Source organism: Dermacentor variabilis, chromosome 7 (genome assembly GCF_050947875.1).
Source record: "Dermacentor variabilis isolate Ectoservices chromosome 7, ASM5094787v1, whole genome shotgun sequence".
NCBI classification, from domain to species: Eukaryota; Metazoa; Arthropoda; class Arachnida; order Ixodida; family Ixodidae; genus Dermacentor; species Dermacentor variabilis.
The window spans coordinates 64,256,901-64,273,603 of NC_134574.1; the positions used below are offsets into that span (position 1 = coordinate 64,256,901).

The 16,703-nt window shown below is 47.5% G+C and overlaps 2 protein-coding genes and 1 pseudogene across 2 annotated transcripts in view; 2 read left to right on the forward strand and 1 right to left on the reverse strand.

The window, feature by feature from the left end:
- Nucleotides 1–5,173: 5,173 nt before the first annotated feature.
- On the reverse strand, nt 5,174–8,640 carry LOC142588670 (uncharacterized; annotated as a pseudogene).
- A 2,799-nt stretch (nt 8,641–11,439) lies between these two features.
- Nucleotides 11,440–12,044, forward strand: LOC142588672 (uncharacterized). Its single transcript, XM_075700493.1, has 3 exons — nt 11,440–11,578; nt 11,669–11,870; nt 11,968–12,044. Exons 1-3 carry the CDS (start codon nt 11,474–11,476, stop codon nt 12,042–12,044), a joined length of 384 nt encoding a protein of 127 aa, XP_075556608.1. The 5' UTR covers nt 11,440–11,473.
- A 4,465-nt stretch (nt 12,045–16,509) lies between these two features.
- The window catches only part of LOC142589093 (BTB/POZ domain-containing protein 6-like), a 58,753-nt gene continuing 58,559 nt past the window's right edge, over nt 16,510–16,703 (forward strand). Inside the window, exon 1 of the mRNA XM_075700882.1 lies at nt 16,510–16,677. Within this exon, the coding sequence (XP_075556997.1) occupies nt 16,671–16,677 (7 nt within the window). The 5' untranslated portion in view covers nt 16,510–16,670. The remainder of the gene's footprint in view (nt 16,678–16,703) is intronic.

Sequence of the window (16,703 nt, forward strand, 5' to 3'; positions counted from 1 at the left end):
CTGTCGTGTATAAGAGATTACCTTCTTGTGCGAACCAATGTTGTGTGACGTAGTCCTTTACTGCTGTCGTCCTGCACATTTTTGTAATGTTCAAATGTAGTTTATTTCAGGTACCCAAAGAGCGGCAACAGCCACAGGAAGTAGCCATCTTATGCAGCATGTTATGTATGGCTGATACAAATCGTAGCAGGAACTTTGACACACCTCTTTAGCAGTATGGTGCTGTTTACTCTAATTTTCGTGTCCTCATTGCTGCCTTTATGCATTTTATTGTTATTGTCTAAAGGGTAATAGGTTTACATAGAGAGAGAGAGAGAGTAATCGAGCGAAGACGAGATATGGCTGGAAGAGACAACACACGCAAGCCTTCTTTTTCCGTGTCTCAACGTTGCACAGTTGTCGTTATCTACCCACAAGCCCAAATTTCTCGTCAGCTACGTTTACTAATTCTCTGTTATTACAAATTCATTGAAACAACATTGAAGGGACGGATGTAAATGGGAGGATGGATACTTGAAATGATCAAGAGCAGTAGAACAAGGAGCATTACTGCCGTCAGTGTTTCGACAAGGGAACGCAGACACGTCCTCTTGTCGAAATGTTGGCTGCAGAGAGATTCCTTCTACCACTATTTAGCGTTAAAAGGGAATATTATTGCTCTTGCTGAAATATTACGCATTAGGGATAAAAACTAGCAGCGCGAAAAGTCAAGAATGTGAAGGTTGTTATGTATTCTAATGCTGGAGCAAGAAGCGGGCAGAAAAACAAGAATAAGATGTAGAGAAGCTGATTGTTATTTTTCACTACATGGTAGGCCAGCTTCATTCTCAGCTTGCACTTTGTTGCATTAACGGCCTTATGAATTTTTAATTTAATTAGCTTGGTGATTTACTTATGTCAAGAGGTGTTGAATTTGGATTAATGCGGCTTACAATATTGCTTGTTAAATAAAAATATACAACGACATCTTGATATGGCAGGCTTACAGTTAACTAGCAGATCCCGTGTTGGCAGGAGCTCAGGTTCCAACCGAGTTACCATGCACAGACCAGTTGCACATATTTTTCTGCCTTTGCTTGCATTTTCCGAAACATAAGTGCCGTTTCGGTTTTGTTGGAGTTTTGGTTGTGTTGTAAGACCTGACTGTTTACCTTTATTTGTATTGGTAGCCATGTTACGCAGACAACTGCTGCATTTTTCTTTCAAGTTGCAACCCAGTAGGAATGAAATGTTTGCAAACTGCTTGCAGGTACAACCTGGTAGCTACTGCCCTTCCTCCCGCCATCACCCTGTTCTGGCTACGTCCGCTAGAGAGTTGGCAGCCTTAGTGATGATGAGAAGCAGACCGACAGCAGACAGCAAGGTATGGTTAAATACATTTATTCCAGCAGCGTCTTCTAGAATGAAGCGGCTTGTAGCCACTCAGCAATGAAACAATTAACTTGGGAGCAGTTGGGAATCCTCGGTTAAAGTGCAGACACACTCGAGTCCATGCATTTTGTTTTAGCCGCCAAGAGGCTATGTGGTGAGACAAACCACAATACGAATTTCGAGACTAGTGGGAGATCACTTACACAATTTTGTGCTTGTTTAACACAAAAACTACTGTGATAACGCTTTACCGATTTAAAAACAATACAATGTACTCCCATACGTGGTATTTGGCCTAATTTTACTCGGACCACCTCAATGGTAAGTGCGCCGATAACCATATGCTAAAATTTTCTTGCTAGTTCATCTTCATCTCTGTGCACTGCTGGATATTATATCTTTCTGAAACCATCTTTTGCACACAGTACAAGTCCTGAATACTTCGACTTCATAAATTTACAGCTTTTGCTGGAAGCCAGTTCTCTGAAAATAAGCCATTTTGCCCATTTTTAACGGCCCATAATAAATTTTTGTGGAACCTAATTCAGTGCAATGCAAAGCACAATGCTACCAATGGCACCCAATACAGCAGAAGCGGCAATGCCAGAATGCCATGAAAAATATTTTACATGAATTTTCCAATCTGTCGAGGTCATGACTTTTAAACAAAACTGTGCAATGGACATGCTTTTATTACTATAAACACATTCTTTTCATGGCCACCATACTCTCCCAGCACATTTTAGTTAGCAACTGAAAAAGCCCACCTTGAATTTCTATCCGAAAGTTTTGTGCTAATTGTGAGCTAGCTCCAGAAAAGCTCCCTATAGTATTAAAATTAAAAAGAAAAATTTTCTAGGAAGGCATCTACATTTAAATTGATACATGCATTCAGCTTAGCTCGCCAGCAGTGTTCTCTGCGCTAGTCTTACAAAAAATATTTTCCCGCCACATTCCATGTAAGTGCATGGGCTAACATCTGCTGATAATTCAAATAAAATTTCCTGTTCTGCTCTCCGAGGTTCCATTACATGATTTGCACTATAGGCACACTCAGAAGAGAACCTACGTGACACAATAAATATTTTTACACAGCCACTCACATCATTGAATGAAACAATGTGTTTGGTTTTGAGGCATTTTCCTTGGCCTGTCACAAAAGCAGTGCTGTCTGTTTTGTTTGGCCTTGAGTACTGCTCACTGTGGAACATGTTCCCGGCTACAATGACTCGGTCATGCTCCACAACAGGGCCACAGATAATATTGCAAAGATGTTTGCGAACAAAGCTGAGCAATGGCTCTGACACACCTCGTGGCTTGCTCACAAGGAGAACAGCATCGTTACTGTAGTGGCTAGGGTTTGCCAAAAATTGCAAAGTATGTGGACTGGCTTGTGCACTCAATCTCTTATAGTTACTGGCCATCATGATGCGTTCAACAATTTGAATAGGCACACCTTTGGCTGACATCACTAACTCTTTAAGGTGACCAATGTTGGACTGAAAACTGAAGCAAGAGTGTGCCCAAAGGGGACCTTGTAGGGCAACACTCTTTGGGATTGTGATGTGTGGTGCGCGACACGGTGCGGGGCTCGGGACGGTCGAGAGCAGACGACGCTGAGTGCACGCGCGCCGAGCTGGAAGGAGGAAAGACGACGACGCCGAAGAGCGCCCGGCACGTGAACGCGCGGCGCAGGAAAAACAACAAAAGAAAAAGCAACCAATGAGAAAAAACCACGAGGCGTCGGGCAGCCAATCTGAGAATGCCAAATCGGCCAGACCACGACAAAAAGCGTGGTGCGCTGGCAAAACGGGGGCGACACGCAAGAGGACACTCAGGGAGACGCCGGGGAGACGCCAGGATCGTCCCAGGAAACGACGGCAGGAGGAGGTCAACCACCGGAGCGGGCGTTGAAGACGGGCCGTCGGGTTCCGGTCCCGAGCCCACCAGGACTTCACCCGCCCGGGGCCTCCTGCCAACCTGTTCCTGTGCGTCGCCCGTCTCACTGAGCGTGCCGTCGGCTCCTCAAGGCCGGTGAGCTTTTGCGCCAGTGGGCAGGACGGGAACAGTCGGGCTTCGGGCCCGAGTTCTACGCCAGCTGCCCGGCCAGAACGCCACCCCCGTCTGCCGTGCCGCCTGCTGCCCGAGGCCGGCGTTCGAGCTTCCGTGCCCGTGGGCGAGAGGGGAGCAGTCGGGCTACGGGCCCGAGCTCTCTGCCCGGCCGGAACGCCGCCGCCGTCTACTCCTGCCACCCAGCCGCCAGCGTTACCTCGCCTCGCCAGAGCTGGCGCGCTCCCGGCGCCCGGTCAGTCAGCCTACGCCACAACCTTTGGTGAGACCGGCGCCACCCCTTCTGCCAGCTTGTCGCCGCGTTGCCGTGTCGAGACTGCGACGCGTCCCCGCCCTCGTGGCAAGCCCGAACTCGCACCCTCGCTAACCTCGTGCAAGCCCTATAAGAGCGTTCCTTACCGCAATGTTTTCTTGAGTGTGTAATTTAAGCATGTTTTCTGTTTCTTTTTATTTGCTTTATGCTTCTTTTGTGTGTGATTAAAAGTCTTTGTGTGTGTGTCCAAACCAACGGCTTCGTCCTCAATTGGGTTCTCGGAGGCTCCGCCTAAGAGAACCGCTAAAACATTGAGAACACGAACCTTTGCCCATAAGTGGGTCATCACAAATTGGCGTCCGTGCGACAGGACAAAGCCGTTCGTTTGGATCTTTTTTCTAAAGGCTAGGAACTATGGCTGCTAGCACACGAGATCTGTTAGCCCTAGCCGAACGCATGGGCCTAGAAGGTGCAGAGTTGCGGGCATGGCTGAACGAGCAGGAAGCGCGTGCGCGAGAAGAGCGGGCAGCGGAACGCGAGGCGAAAAAGCAGGAGCTTATATTAGAGGAGAGAAACTTACAGTTACGACTTAAAGTCGCGGAAGCTGAGGGCAATCGTGGCGAGACGAGCCAACGGCAGCTAGAATTGGAGGAGCGAACGCTTCAGTTGCGCCTCCAAATGGCGGCAACGGACGCTGCAAGGACAGCTGACCGAGGACCAGGAGGGAGTGCCCCATTCAGCGTGAATCCTCACAGTTTGATGCCGGGATTCAACGAAAGCCGGGACGACTTGGACGCCTATTTAAAAAGGTTTGAAAGCGTCGCCACCGGACAAGAATGGCCTAGAGACAAATGGGCCACAGCTCTAAGTTTATGCTTGAGCGGAGAAGCTCTGAAAGTCTTTGGACGTCTGTCTCCAGAAGACTCTCTAGACTACGATAAAGCCAAGTTGGCGTTGCTCCAGCGTTTTCGGTTTACGGCGGAAGGCTACCGGGAGAAGTTCCGACAGAGCAAACCCCAAGGTGGCGAAACTGGAAAGCAGTACGCAACTAGGCTACTGAGTTTCTTTGATCGGTGGGTGGAAATGTCCAAAACCGAAAAAGAGTATTTGGCACTTCGCAACCTAGTGGTGACGGAACAGTTTCTGAACAACTGTCATCACCGGTTAGGACTCTTCCTGCGCGAGAAGAGCTACCGCCATCTAGATGACATGGCCGAAGCTGCCGATAATTTCCTGGAGGCTCAGAGGCAGCCCAATCTGTTAGTGTTCCGGCCGAAATCGGAAGGCAGTAACCCTACGGAGAAAACCGGAAGCCCATCTGAGAGAGTTCCAATGCGATGCTTCGTATGTGGAAAACTGGGTCACGGGGCATCAGACTGCCGATCTAAGCTGAGGCAACCGTACTGCGGGTATTGCCGTAAGCCCGGGCATGATGTCAAAGCCTGCACCAAGAAAAATGGTCCCCCAAGGACGTCTTGCCTATTGTCGCCAGAAGAGCGCCTGGAAGAGTCAAGCGCAGTAGTCGTTGAACAAGACGTAGTTAGCACGAAGACTCCCACGAGGAATGTGGCACGCAAGATGCCGGTGCTTAAGGGCTTAGTCTTCGGACAGACCGCGTCAGTCTTGCGAGATACGGGGAGTAACACGCTGGTCGTGCGTCGGTCCCTCGTACCAGACAAGGCTTTAACAGGTAACACCGCCAAGCTGGTCCTGGCGGATGGCAGCAGCATTGAAATTCCCGAGGCCAAGGTTGCAATTAATTCACCTTATTTTTCTGGTACAGCGGTTGCAAAGTGTATGACAGCTCCTCTATACGATGTTATTGTCGGAAATGTACCAGGCTCACGAGAACCTCATGATCCAGATAAAACCTGGACAAAAAGGCCGAGGAAGCCCATCGAAGATGGTGTAGCAAGCCCGAAAAGAACCAAGGGAGAACATTCCCCGGATGCTTGGCTGGTCGGCATCAAGGGCCGAGACCAACGGCCGAAAACATCCACTATCAATATCAGCGCCTTGAAAATAACCAGGCAGGACCTTGCCACGGCCCAGAACAAAGATAAGACCTTAAAGTCTTGCAGGAACAAAGTGGGTCAAGTGTTCCAAGGCAAAAGATTGGCGTCCTACTCATTTGAAGTAGTAAAGGGAGTGCTGCATCGTCATTACCGGCTACCCTCGGGCAAAATGACTGAACAAGTGGTAGTACCACAAGGATTACGCCGCCAAGTGCTCGCTTTGGCGCACGAAAACCTTAGGTCAGGGCACCAAGGAATTAAGGGAACAACTGATCGGGTTCTGGAATCCTTCTACTGGCCAGGAGTCCAAGAAGCAGTGAGAAGATACGTACGCTCTTGTGACACTTGCCAGCGAACGTACCCTAAGAGCAAGATACGCCAGCTGAAAGTAGGTGACCGTGCCCTTATCCTGCTTCCAACGACGGCCAACAAACTGTCGATGCACTGGAAGGGGCCTTTCTTGGTCACAGGAAAGAAAAGCAACTTTGATTACTGGCTGGACTTGGGACACACTACAAAACTGTTCCATATTAACATGCTGAAGCGCTATGAAGAGCGTGAACCCGACCGTTCCCCACAGTCAGCATCATGCATCGTGATGGAGGAGGGCGAGACGGACACCCCTATACCTACCTTCACAAGAAGTGAGGGCCCGGGTAGAGAAGCAGTCAAGCTTGGCGATGACCTTCAAGAAGATCAACGTGCGGAACGTTGTGGGGCGGACTACATGAGTAGAATACAGGGGAAACTACAACCCTGCGCCTCTAGATGTTTTGGTTACCCGAGCAGGGTTATGTCATCGTAATGCCATGCTGTTAGTGTTTGATGCTAGTTTTTGTTTTTTTTCTTCGGTGTGCTTTATTTGAATGTGTTTTCCTTTAATGTCTTATCTGCGTGCTCAGTGAACTGTGCATTGAACATTACAGTGCGTTCTTGTGAACGGACAATGACTGTACTGTTGTGAACTGTGTCGCGCACTGAGCGGCAGTTTTTCTTCTGAAAAACTTGTTAAAAAAGGGGCTTATGTGATGTGTGGTGCGCGACACGGTGCGGGGCTCGGGACGGTCGAGAGCAGACGACGCTGAGTGCACGCGCGCCGAGCTGGAAGGAGGAAAGACGACGACGCCGAAGAGCGCCCGGCACGTGAACGCGCGGCGCAGGAAAAACAACAAAAGAAAAAGCAACCAATGAGAAAAAACCACGAGGCGTCGGGCAGCCAATCTGAGAATGCCAAATCGGCCAGACCACGACAAAAAGCGTGGTGCGCTGGCAAAACGGGGGCGACACGCAAGAGGACACTCAGGGAGACGCCGGGGAGACGCCAGGATCGTCCCAGGAAACGACGGCAGGAGGAGGTCAACCACCGGAGCGGGCGTTGAAGACGGGCCGTCGGGTTCCGGTCCCGAGCCCACCAGGACTTCACCCGCCCGGGGCCTCCTGCCAACCTGTTCCTGTGCGTCGCCCGTCTCACTGAGCGTGCCGTCGGCTCCTCAAGGCCGGTGAGCTTTTGCGCCAGTGGGCAGGACGGGAACAGTCGGGCTTCGGGCCCGAGTTCTACGCCAGCTGCCCGGCCAGAACGCCACCCCCGTCTGCCGTGCCGCCTGCTGCCCGAGGCCGGCGTTCGAGCTTCCGTGCCCGTGGGCGAGAGGGGAGCAGTCGGGCTACGGGCCCGAGCTCTCTGCCCGGCCGGAACGCCGCCGCCGTCTACTCCTGCCACCCAGCCGCCAGCGTTACCTCGCCTCGCCAGAGCTGGCGCGCTCCCGGCGCCCGGTCAGTCAGCCTACGCCACAACCTTTGGTGAGACCGGCGCCACCCCTTCTGCCAGCTTGTCGCCGCGTTGCCGTGTCGAGACTGCGACGCGTCCCCGCCCTCGTGGCAAGCCCGAACTCGCACCCTCGCTAACCTCGTGCAAGCCCTATAAGAGCGTTCCTTACCGCAATGTTTTCTTGAGTGTGTAATTTAAGCATGTTTTCTGTTTCTTTTTATTTGCTTTATGCTTCTTTTGTGTGTGATTAAAAGTCTTTGTGTGTGTGTCCAAACCAACGGCTTCGTCCTCAATTGGGTTCTCGGAGGCTCCGCCTAAGAGAACCGCTAAAACATTGAGAACACGAACCTTTGCCCATAAGTGGGTCATCACAGGGATGTGCAGTAGCTGGTGCACATTGTTGGTCATGTGCTTTTCGCCATATAAAAACTGCACGTCAACAACAAACGTACAAGGCAGTTTGTACTAGTAGTAATGTTGTCTTTGCTCACTGTGTCTTGCAACAGCAGTGCAATGCCTTGTACAAGAAGTGAAAAACGCTTAAAAAACTGTGCTGGCAAAAGCCCCTCAAGGCATGGTAATGAAAAGTACAACAACCACTGCTGCCATCAGATGCTTTCCAATACTTTCGTACTGAAAGAGACCGAGGGAGACGCGACACACAAAGATGGGGCTTTGTTGCACATAGGCGCTCATCAATGATTGAAAGAACTTGTGGTGAGCCAATGTAATATGGCTCATTCACAGCAGACAACCAAAGCTCTGTAAAATGTCGTGATACCCCCAACAGGACACAATGCATGTAATCTGGGGTGAAGCCCCAAATTACTTCAAAGTACGGCAGGTTGATGAGAGGAGATGGGCCTTTTACACCTTTGTGTACTTGGTGCACAAAAGATGCCTTCTCCATGTGTTTCTTAGTATTTTCTGCATTTCTTTCATCCTTGACGTTCATATCCATAGGATACTTGACAGTTCCTGTTTGACAAAGCAAGAAGAGTGCAAATGGAACATGAAAGGTCTTGCCTGTACAGTTAAATAAAATTATGGGATTTAACAAGTGAAATTGCATACTGGTTTATGAGGGACTGTGCAGTGGACAGCTCAGATTAGTTCTATAAGCTGAGCTTCTTTTTTTTTAACATGCACCCAAACCACTGTAAATGAGCATTTTTGCTTTCTGCCCTCACCGGAACGCTGCTACCACAACTGAGAATTGAATCCGCCACCTCATAGTCGGCAGCACAATACCATAGTTACCAAACCAGTACAGTGAATGACCAATGAAGTTACTGTCCAACAACATTAAATGTGATTATTGTGGATTCCAACTAACATAGGATTTATTTTCTAACGTTCACGCGTGATTATGTATTCTAGAGGTATATTCAGAGTAAGAATCAATTGTGAGAAGTAATACAATAATACATTTAAACTATCCATCTGCATATATCCTTTGTTCATTATAAGAAGCCTGAAAGTGGCTATAGGCAAGTGAGAGCTACAACTAAATATGAGTAGCTAATCATAAAATGGCAAGATTTGTCACCAGCTATACATGTGCTCACCATGCACGGTCTTTCCACAGTACAGGCACCACCCACATCCGTAATACCCATTGTACTGGGTGAAGTTCTGAAGTGATGTTCGAGCCGGAGCGCCGGCACAACAGCTGAGGCAGTACACCTGCAGCAAGCACATATGTTATCATGTTGACTGTTGTTTTTGTCTTAAAACAGACATTCTATTTTTAAAACACAATTGGTCAAGCTCTTATTCTAGAAGCTTCAGGCCTGTAAAGCAGGGAAATCATTTATGCCATTTTGATTTTGTCACATATCCTTCCTTAGTAGGCATACAAACTTAGGTATCTGTTTCAAACAGTAGTTCCGATGACATGCAGGTCTGACATTAGCTACTTGTAGGTTAACAAAGCAGCAATTGTGCAAATTGCTATGAGTGAAAACAATTACGTAAATAATTCTACTCACCTCAGAATTTACTATATCAGTGCCAGCCACCCACGTCACACCAGCAGTGGCAAGGTCCCTCATTTGCTGGACAAAGCTGTTGAGAAGCAGTCATGTTGGGGTGTGACTGACCGTACCATAAGGCACTCACAACGACATTTTTGTGCCGCATCTTCGATGGCAGCTCATTGACAGTCAGCTGTATCGGCCAAATAGAAAACTTCGATTATTTAAAAACTGGGCTGCCGTCAGCATTGAAAGTGAGTGTCAGGTCATGCCTTTTCAATTTTTGTCTCAGCTCTCTGTACAGGGAACCATCCGTAATGTCAGACACTTCGTTCATGTCTCTGCCGGCCTGTACTTGGTCAATGGACTGCAGCCTTTTAACCAGCGCATTTGCGATGGGTTTCTCGGAGAGCAGCGAACAAAGTTGCTGCACAATAGGCAAGGTGATAAAAAGGTGACCGTCTAGCACCAAATTCCGCCCGCTATACTTTCTTTTACAGACGGAGCAGCTGACCTGCAGACTATGGCGTTCTTGCAGATCGCTCGATGTTTCCGCCAGTAAATTCATGAAGGTGCACAGTAAAAATGGAACCGGGCATCACGGATATTGGCTCCTACTTGTTTTTTGAACAGGTACTTTGACGCCGAAATGTCGTGCCTATCAAGTATGTGCGCGATGAGCTTCTGTAGGGCTTCAACTGCCTTCCACGACAAGGCGAACTCCAGTGAAAAGTTCAGTGCCAGTACCAGCAAGTCGTTAGCAGATGTTTTATCGACGTCCTCAGTCTGTGCCGGTGGTACTTCACTATCACTTTCGATGGGCACTTGCGCCTCAGGATGTCTGGAGTCGTTCTCAGGTTCAAAGCAATTGTCCTGCATCATTTGCTCAATGTTCGAGTCGCTGTCGGTACACGGCATACCTGGTGTGTACCGACAGCTTGATAGGAATCGCACATTGTACGTCTTTCAAGATACGTTCTCGTGGATCTCGGAAGGCCGTGAGCATTGCTCATGGGCCTTAAATACTGCTTCCCAGGACCCATGGCCGCGAAAATCTGAGCTAGCAATGGCCAACTGACCAACATGGCAAACACAATAGCGGGAGCTGGATGATTGGATCGGACTGGATCGCATTGGATGGTAGTTGCGAAAAGAAATATCTTTGTTAAAACAACTGCACTAATATTTGTTACTTTTATTGACATGTAGATATTTTTGTTACTCTAACATTTGTTTTGTCACTTCTATATATTTAGATTTTTATATTTATTACTACAATTTATTTTACTTTACCGAGCGCTTAAATTCAATGCAATCCGATCTGGGCAAGTTTTCGGTGAGGCCCACGTGAGAACTACGCCTTGAGTTGTGCGTGCGTTTGCATCGGCCGTGGTTTGCACTAGCTAGCTTACGTTAAGGATGTTTGCCGTCGTAAGGTACACTAGCGATTTCGACGGAAAGCTTCACGTAATTCCTGCTTCGGGCATAAAAAATTTTAGGCCGAAGAACGATTTAGATTTTGATAAATTAACTGTTTATTCAGTATTTTTGCGGGACCCGGTAGACGGTGAAAACACCGGCTACTACATCGCCGAAGTCCTGATGCTGGCAGGTATGTGCTTTGGATCCATTGTGAGTTCTTGTTAATCATTATTACCGTTACTATGCATACTTTAGAAACCGAAGCCGAGGTCCGTCGAAGAATGGACACTAAACGGCTGCAAAAGCCAAAGATTCGGCCGGACCTCAACAGCAGCTCGAACGAAGAGGCCGAGACGGCCGAGAGACTTGCAATGCAAAGAAAGAAAGTGGAGAAAAAGGTTAGTACCTGCCATATAAATCTGCAGTACTGCGGTATAGTTAGTGCTTATCAGAAATATGTGTGAAAACAAAGATGCACGCGATAGTCCTAATTTTACTAAAACATATTGTGTGTCTAATTTCACACATTGACAGAGTTCACGTGAGTTGTTTATACCTCATAGACACAGAAAAAAAAAACCAGGAGACTTCAAGGGATGCGATGTACGAAAGCATCATAAACAAGACCCTGGAAGACGCACATGCGAATTTTCAGCAAGTGGCGCAGCGCTCCCAAGACAAAGAAGTTGCGCGCACTCGCCAACATGTAAGTCACGTGAATGATCTCACGCTAGGCTGAAAAAGTTGAGAACTGTGCGCTGCTAGTGTAACCAATGACCCACTTTATTGACTGCAGCGCAAGCGGGCCCGCACTGTGAGCGAGTCGGGGAGCTCAGACAGCGACTCCGATTCATTGTGCGCGCTGAGCGAGGTGAAGGCAGCGCAAGATAAAGCGCAGGTATGGAAGGCGAGGGCCATGGAGTACAAGGAAGAGAGAGATTATCTCAGGGATCGAGTCATTTCTTTAGAGAAGTGCCTGGAGAGTAAGATTTTTCAGTGTAAGTGTGACATATTTTATTACTAATTCGTTCAATAAGTGCCCTGAGATGCGGCAGCGGCGCACAATTGCTTACCCTTTAACTGCTTTTCTTATAGTGGAAGGCACACTTCCCCAGCAGCGCTTTCAAGGCTTCAGCAGCAGCAAAGGTTTCATTTTTTATTATTCCTTCTAATGAAGTGAATGCATATGGCCATTTGAATTATTACCATGCATACTTAGAAGTATGTGGTAATTTTTTCGGTTACTGGTATTTAGCACATACCGCTATGCAGGGCAGTTGCTCCTTAAGAGAAGTGCTGATCCTACAAAAATTTATGACTTTCAGCCCCATCTGTGACAGTGGGCAGACTCGAAGCTGCTGCCAAAGTCCCTAAGGAAGTAGAAAAGAGCAGCAGTGACAGAGGTTTGACCTTTTGTTACTTATATCCTACATTTGTTGGTACTAGATGTAAACTGTATAATCACTTGGCAATCGTTTCACCTAGCTGTGTATGCATTCTTAACTTGTGAGATCATGGAGCAGAGCTGCAGCCAAAGTCAAGAAATATTGCTGCTGAGAGCACTGATATAACATGTCTGAAAATTTACGTTGTATTACATTTGGTTTTACTGCAGAAACCTCACTGGGTGACGAGTTGGCTTGTGGTGAGTCTCTTTTCCTTCTCTGGCTGGCACATCCAAAGGCAGGGTGAATAAGAACCAATTATTTCATGTGCTTTTCTAAACCACGTTTGGCTCTCTGTTTAGGTTCCCCTGGATCCACGGCTCCCAGTGCTTCGCAGCAGCCAATGTTGCCTGCACCACCAAGTATGCTTATCCTTGTTCTGGCCTATGAAGCATGCCTAATAGGGTTCAGTATTCTCAGTTAAATACAGCAAAAATTAAATGGAAGGCAATCGTTGTACATTTTAATTTAAATGACGACCTCAGTCAGCGTGCACTCTCTTGAATACTAATGCAGCAACAGCTGCGCTTCCTCTGCATTCTCACATTTGTGCCCAGCTAAAGCAACATGTGTTAGTCTCTGTTCACTTTCATCATGTACTACCACGTTACTTAGAGTTGGGCTTCCTCGTTGGCTATCAACATTGCTAAAGCTGAGAAGTTTTAAGATGTAGTGCGTATGCATTGAGCATAACACCTTGGTAAATAAATATAACATGTGAAACAGACAGGTGAAGCACTGCTTGCCATTCCATTATCATTAATTAAAGGTTCTTGCTAAGGGTCAGACATTGTCAGTACCCATCCATGCACTTCCATGTTTTCTCGTTTGCCTTTTGCAGTTTTGGATGTCTACAGTACATGAACCTTCAACGCCTTGTCGCATTTTAGTTAACATTTATCCGTGTCGCTGGGAACACGTGGTGAATGCATATTCTCATGCAATGAGCAGCCACCTATTATGTTGCTATTTCCTTATTTGTAAAAGTGTTGACAGTGCTAAAAGCAAAATCAGGGACACAATTTTCTGTGCTGATCAAATGAAGACACAACATATTGCATAACTATAGCTTTTTGAAGCGAATAAATTGAGCAATAAAAGCTGAAAATTACTTCGTAAATGGAAATGCCAGTAGGTGTTCACCTGGTGTTTCTATCTGGAAAGCAATTTTTTTCTTTTTATTGGCCAATTAAAACTTTGGCAGAGGCCAAAATTGTATTAATAGGACTGACATTACTTCATTGCACTAATTTGCAGAATGCAACAAAAACAAAACGTAATCAAGTGACCTTTATTTTACAGGCCAAATCAGCAACGCAACAACAGTTGCTAACATCTCGTACTTGGACAATGGCACTGTGAGTACAAGCAGATTAGTCTATAAGCCATTACCAGAATTCCAGCTAGGTACACCTTTGACTTTAGGCAGAAAGCCGACGCCTTCTATTATTTTATATTTTCTTTCACTTTCCTCGCGGTCTGCTGCCTCATTATGACTTTGTATGTATTATATTGCTTTTTCTCGCAGTTCCACCTTTCCAAGGGAGTTGTTGTGCGGTCTGAAGCTGCCTTCAAGATCATGCGCAATCTCAAGCCAACACTTGTCGTGGAGGACACGGCTGAAGCTGTGTGGGGGAAGGATGTTTTAGAAAAGAAGAACGTCACAGGGATGGTGGCGCCAAGGAAAAATCCCTGGGCGAATAGGCTAAAGAGCCTCTAACACCCGAGAAGGTTGCTGTTGTTGCAGGTGAATTGAAAAAAAAATATTTAGAAAACCTCGAACTGTTGCCAAGTTGTAATGTATTGACGGCTGCCACAAACAGTGCCATTTTAATTGCCATTTTAACAGTGGTTTAATTCACATATACTAGCTTAATTGCAGCTTCCCTTCAAGCTTCTTCTGAGTTGTGCTGTGGCAGCTGTCACTGGAGCTCTTTAATCTGTTTCTACATTTGCTCTTTTCACAGCCACGCTGAAGCACTGGGGTGCAGAAAAGAACATGGAAGTAGAATCGACTGTACTGAACCTGGGCCGCCTGCTGTCGGAGAAGATCCAGGATGTCTTAAAATCAAAGCGCCGGCTCAAATTGCAATAAAACCTGGCAAGCTTTCCGACATTGTCGATTATGCACTCTTGATATATTGAGGCCTGAGGCCAGTTGGCTGCTGCGGCCAGCTTTGCACTAACAGCTCGGCTTACGTACCTACTGGTTCCAGTAGCTACTGGTCCCACTATCTACTGGTCCCACTATCTACTGATCCCACTATCTACTGGTCCTACTATCTACTCGTCCCAGTAGCTACTGGTCCCGCTACCTGCTGGGAATTGGTTAATAAACCATTAGAACTGGGACCCGTAGCATCCCAGTTGCGAATTTTCACCTGGGAAGCATTATATTACTTACGTAACGTAAGTCGTGGCGAGAAACACGTACAATATCTCCTTCTGCGACGTGCGTCAACTAAAGGTGCATGTACGATGTGATCACGCTGCCGAAAAGGTCAGAACACCCTAACGCTGCTGCACAGCTCCGGTTCGCAAATTGCATTGGCGAGGCGCTACGCCACTGAAATATTTTGATCGTCAGCACCACTGAATTCTTCAGAAATACGGGTCTCATACCACCAGAGCTCACTGAGACCAAAAGCTGATATGCCACACCACTACTACTGCACGACTTTTCGCCAACAAATACTGAACCCACGGCGGAGACATCATACGACCAGCGGTCACCGTGGACCGGAGATTCAACGCCCCACATGGCGCCAAGGCATCATTTGGCGTCACCATCGCACCTTCTCAAGAGTCCCTAAGCGATCCTGTGCCTAGACACCTAGGATCAGGTCACGTGAGGGACTTTTGTACGACATTTAGACGCACGCCTCTCCTTCAGACTGTCTTGGTTGCCTGCTGCACCGCATGTGTCTGCTCAGGTTTCTTACCGTGTCTGTGTATGCACGGTTCATTCGAACGACATGTGCACGATGTGCTCGCTTCGATCTGCGTTTAAGAAGGTCTGTGCGGTTGAGAACTATTTTCGTGGCTGCAATGTGGCAAAAAGGCAGCGTCTGCTTAGCCATGTAGGCGGCGCTGATCAGTTAATCAGAGACGACACCGTATGTGCCACCGGGATAATCATCGGCGCATACGACATGTGTTGGCTAAAGTCATTTTTTTTGCAAAATATCTGCTACAAATCCGTGTGGACTCTGTTGGCGACCACAGACGTACTCCCATCGGCACTGTGCGGAAATACGCAAAATATACACCTCACAGCACAAATACGACATTCGAGCACAGTTTTTACTAGTACGTACCCTACAATATAGAATAGAGGCAGCAGCGTAAATAGCTTGGTAATTGTTTAACAGTGGTCAAGAGACGGAAGTTCAAACCATTAGTAATGATTTCTGCTTCAGCAATGCCGGCGCGACCAAGATGCGGGCGTGTATCGTCCAGTAACTCGATCGATTGGCGCAGTGGTGATGCTGGAATGAACTACGTTCATGTTTAGTGCGTCGTGCAGGTAATCAATTTATCGGCACGCATGAACTCCGACCACTGCTAGCACACGCAGCAGAAGTTGTTTTCATTCTTGGGCAGCGCACCCACAAATAAAACGTGAGAAAGAAGACAGAACAAGCGCTGGTCTAAGAACTGAAAATTTTTATTTAAAAAGAAAACATCATATACCCAGTAATCATGAAATTCATGTGGACTCCAGGTAAAAAATCACACACTCACGAGGGATCAGTTGTTTACATTGTTCACGCACCGCAGTAATTCATTTCTGGCGTATCCATTTTTCGTACCATTTCCTTGGGAATCGGTAAAATTTCACTGGTGGCATCAGACCTTACATTGCTGTAATGACAGCTAACAACACAATAGCAACCACCACTCTTCCGAAAAGGCGCCATCGCAAACAAGAGACGTTTCGCGCGCAGCCCGAGCTAAGTGCAAGCGCGACCTCGAAGGGATGCGACGGAAACGTACACGCGTGGGAGGTGAAATCGTTCCGCAAGGGGAGAAACGAGCGCTGGCGTCTAGGATGAAACTTGACGTACGGACGTCTCATACAGACACCCCTGGGACTTCTCGCCCTCAAGCAGCGCGAGCCTCTCTTCTAGAATTTCCTCTAGGTGGCGTTGCTCTTCTACTCCCATCCTGCTTTCCCCTTTCGTTCTTTATTTTCGCGAGGCTCATCTTGCGTATTGCTTCGTTTCTTCTCGACGCGGAGAAGTTCTGCTTTCGCCGCCTATAAACCGTGATCGTTTGCAAGTGTCATACATAGCGAGCGTTTCTTCACGCAGACACCTATTCAAGTCAGGTGTTGCTGCTAAGTCGTCGACGATGGTCTGTGAGTATTGTGCTGCTGAACGTCGC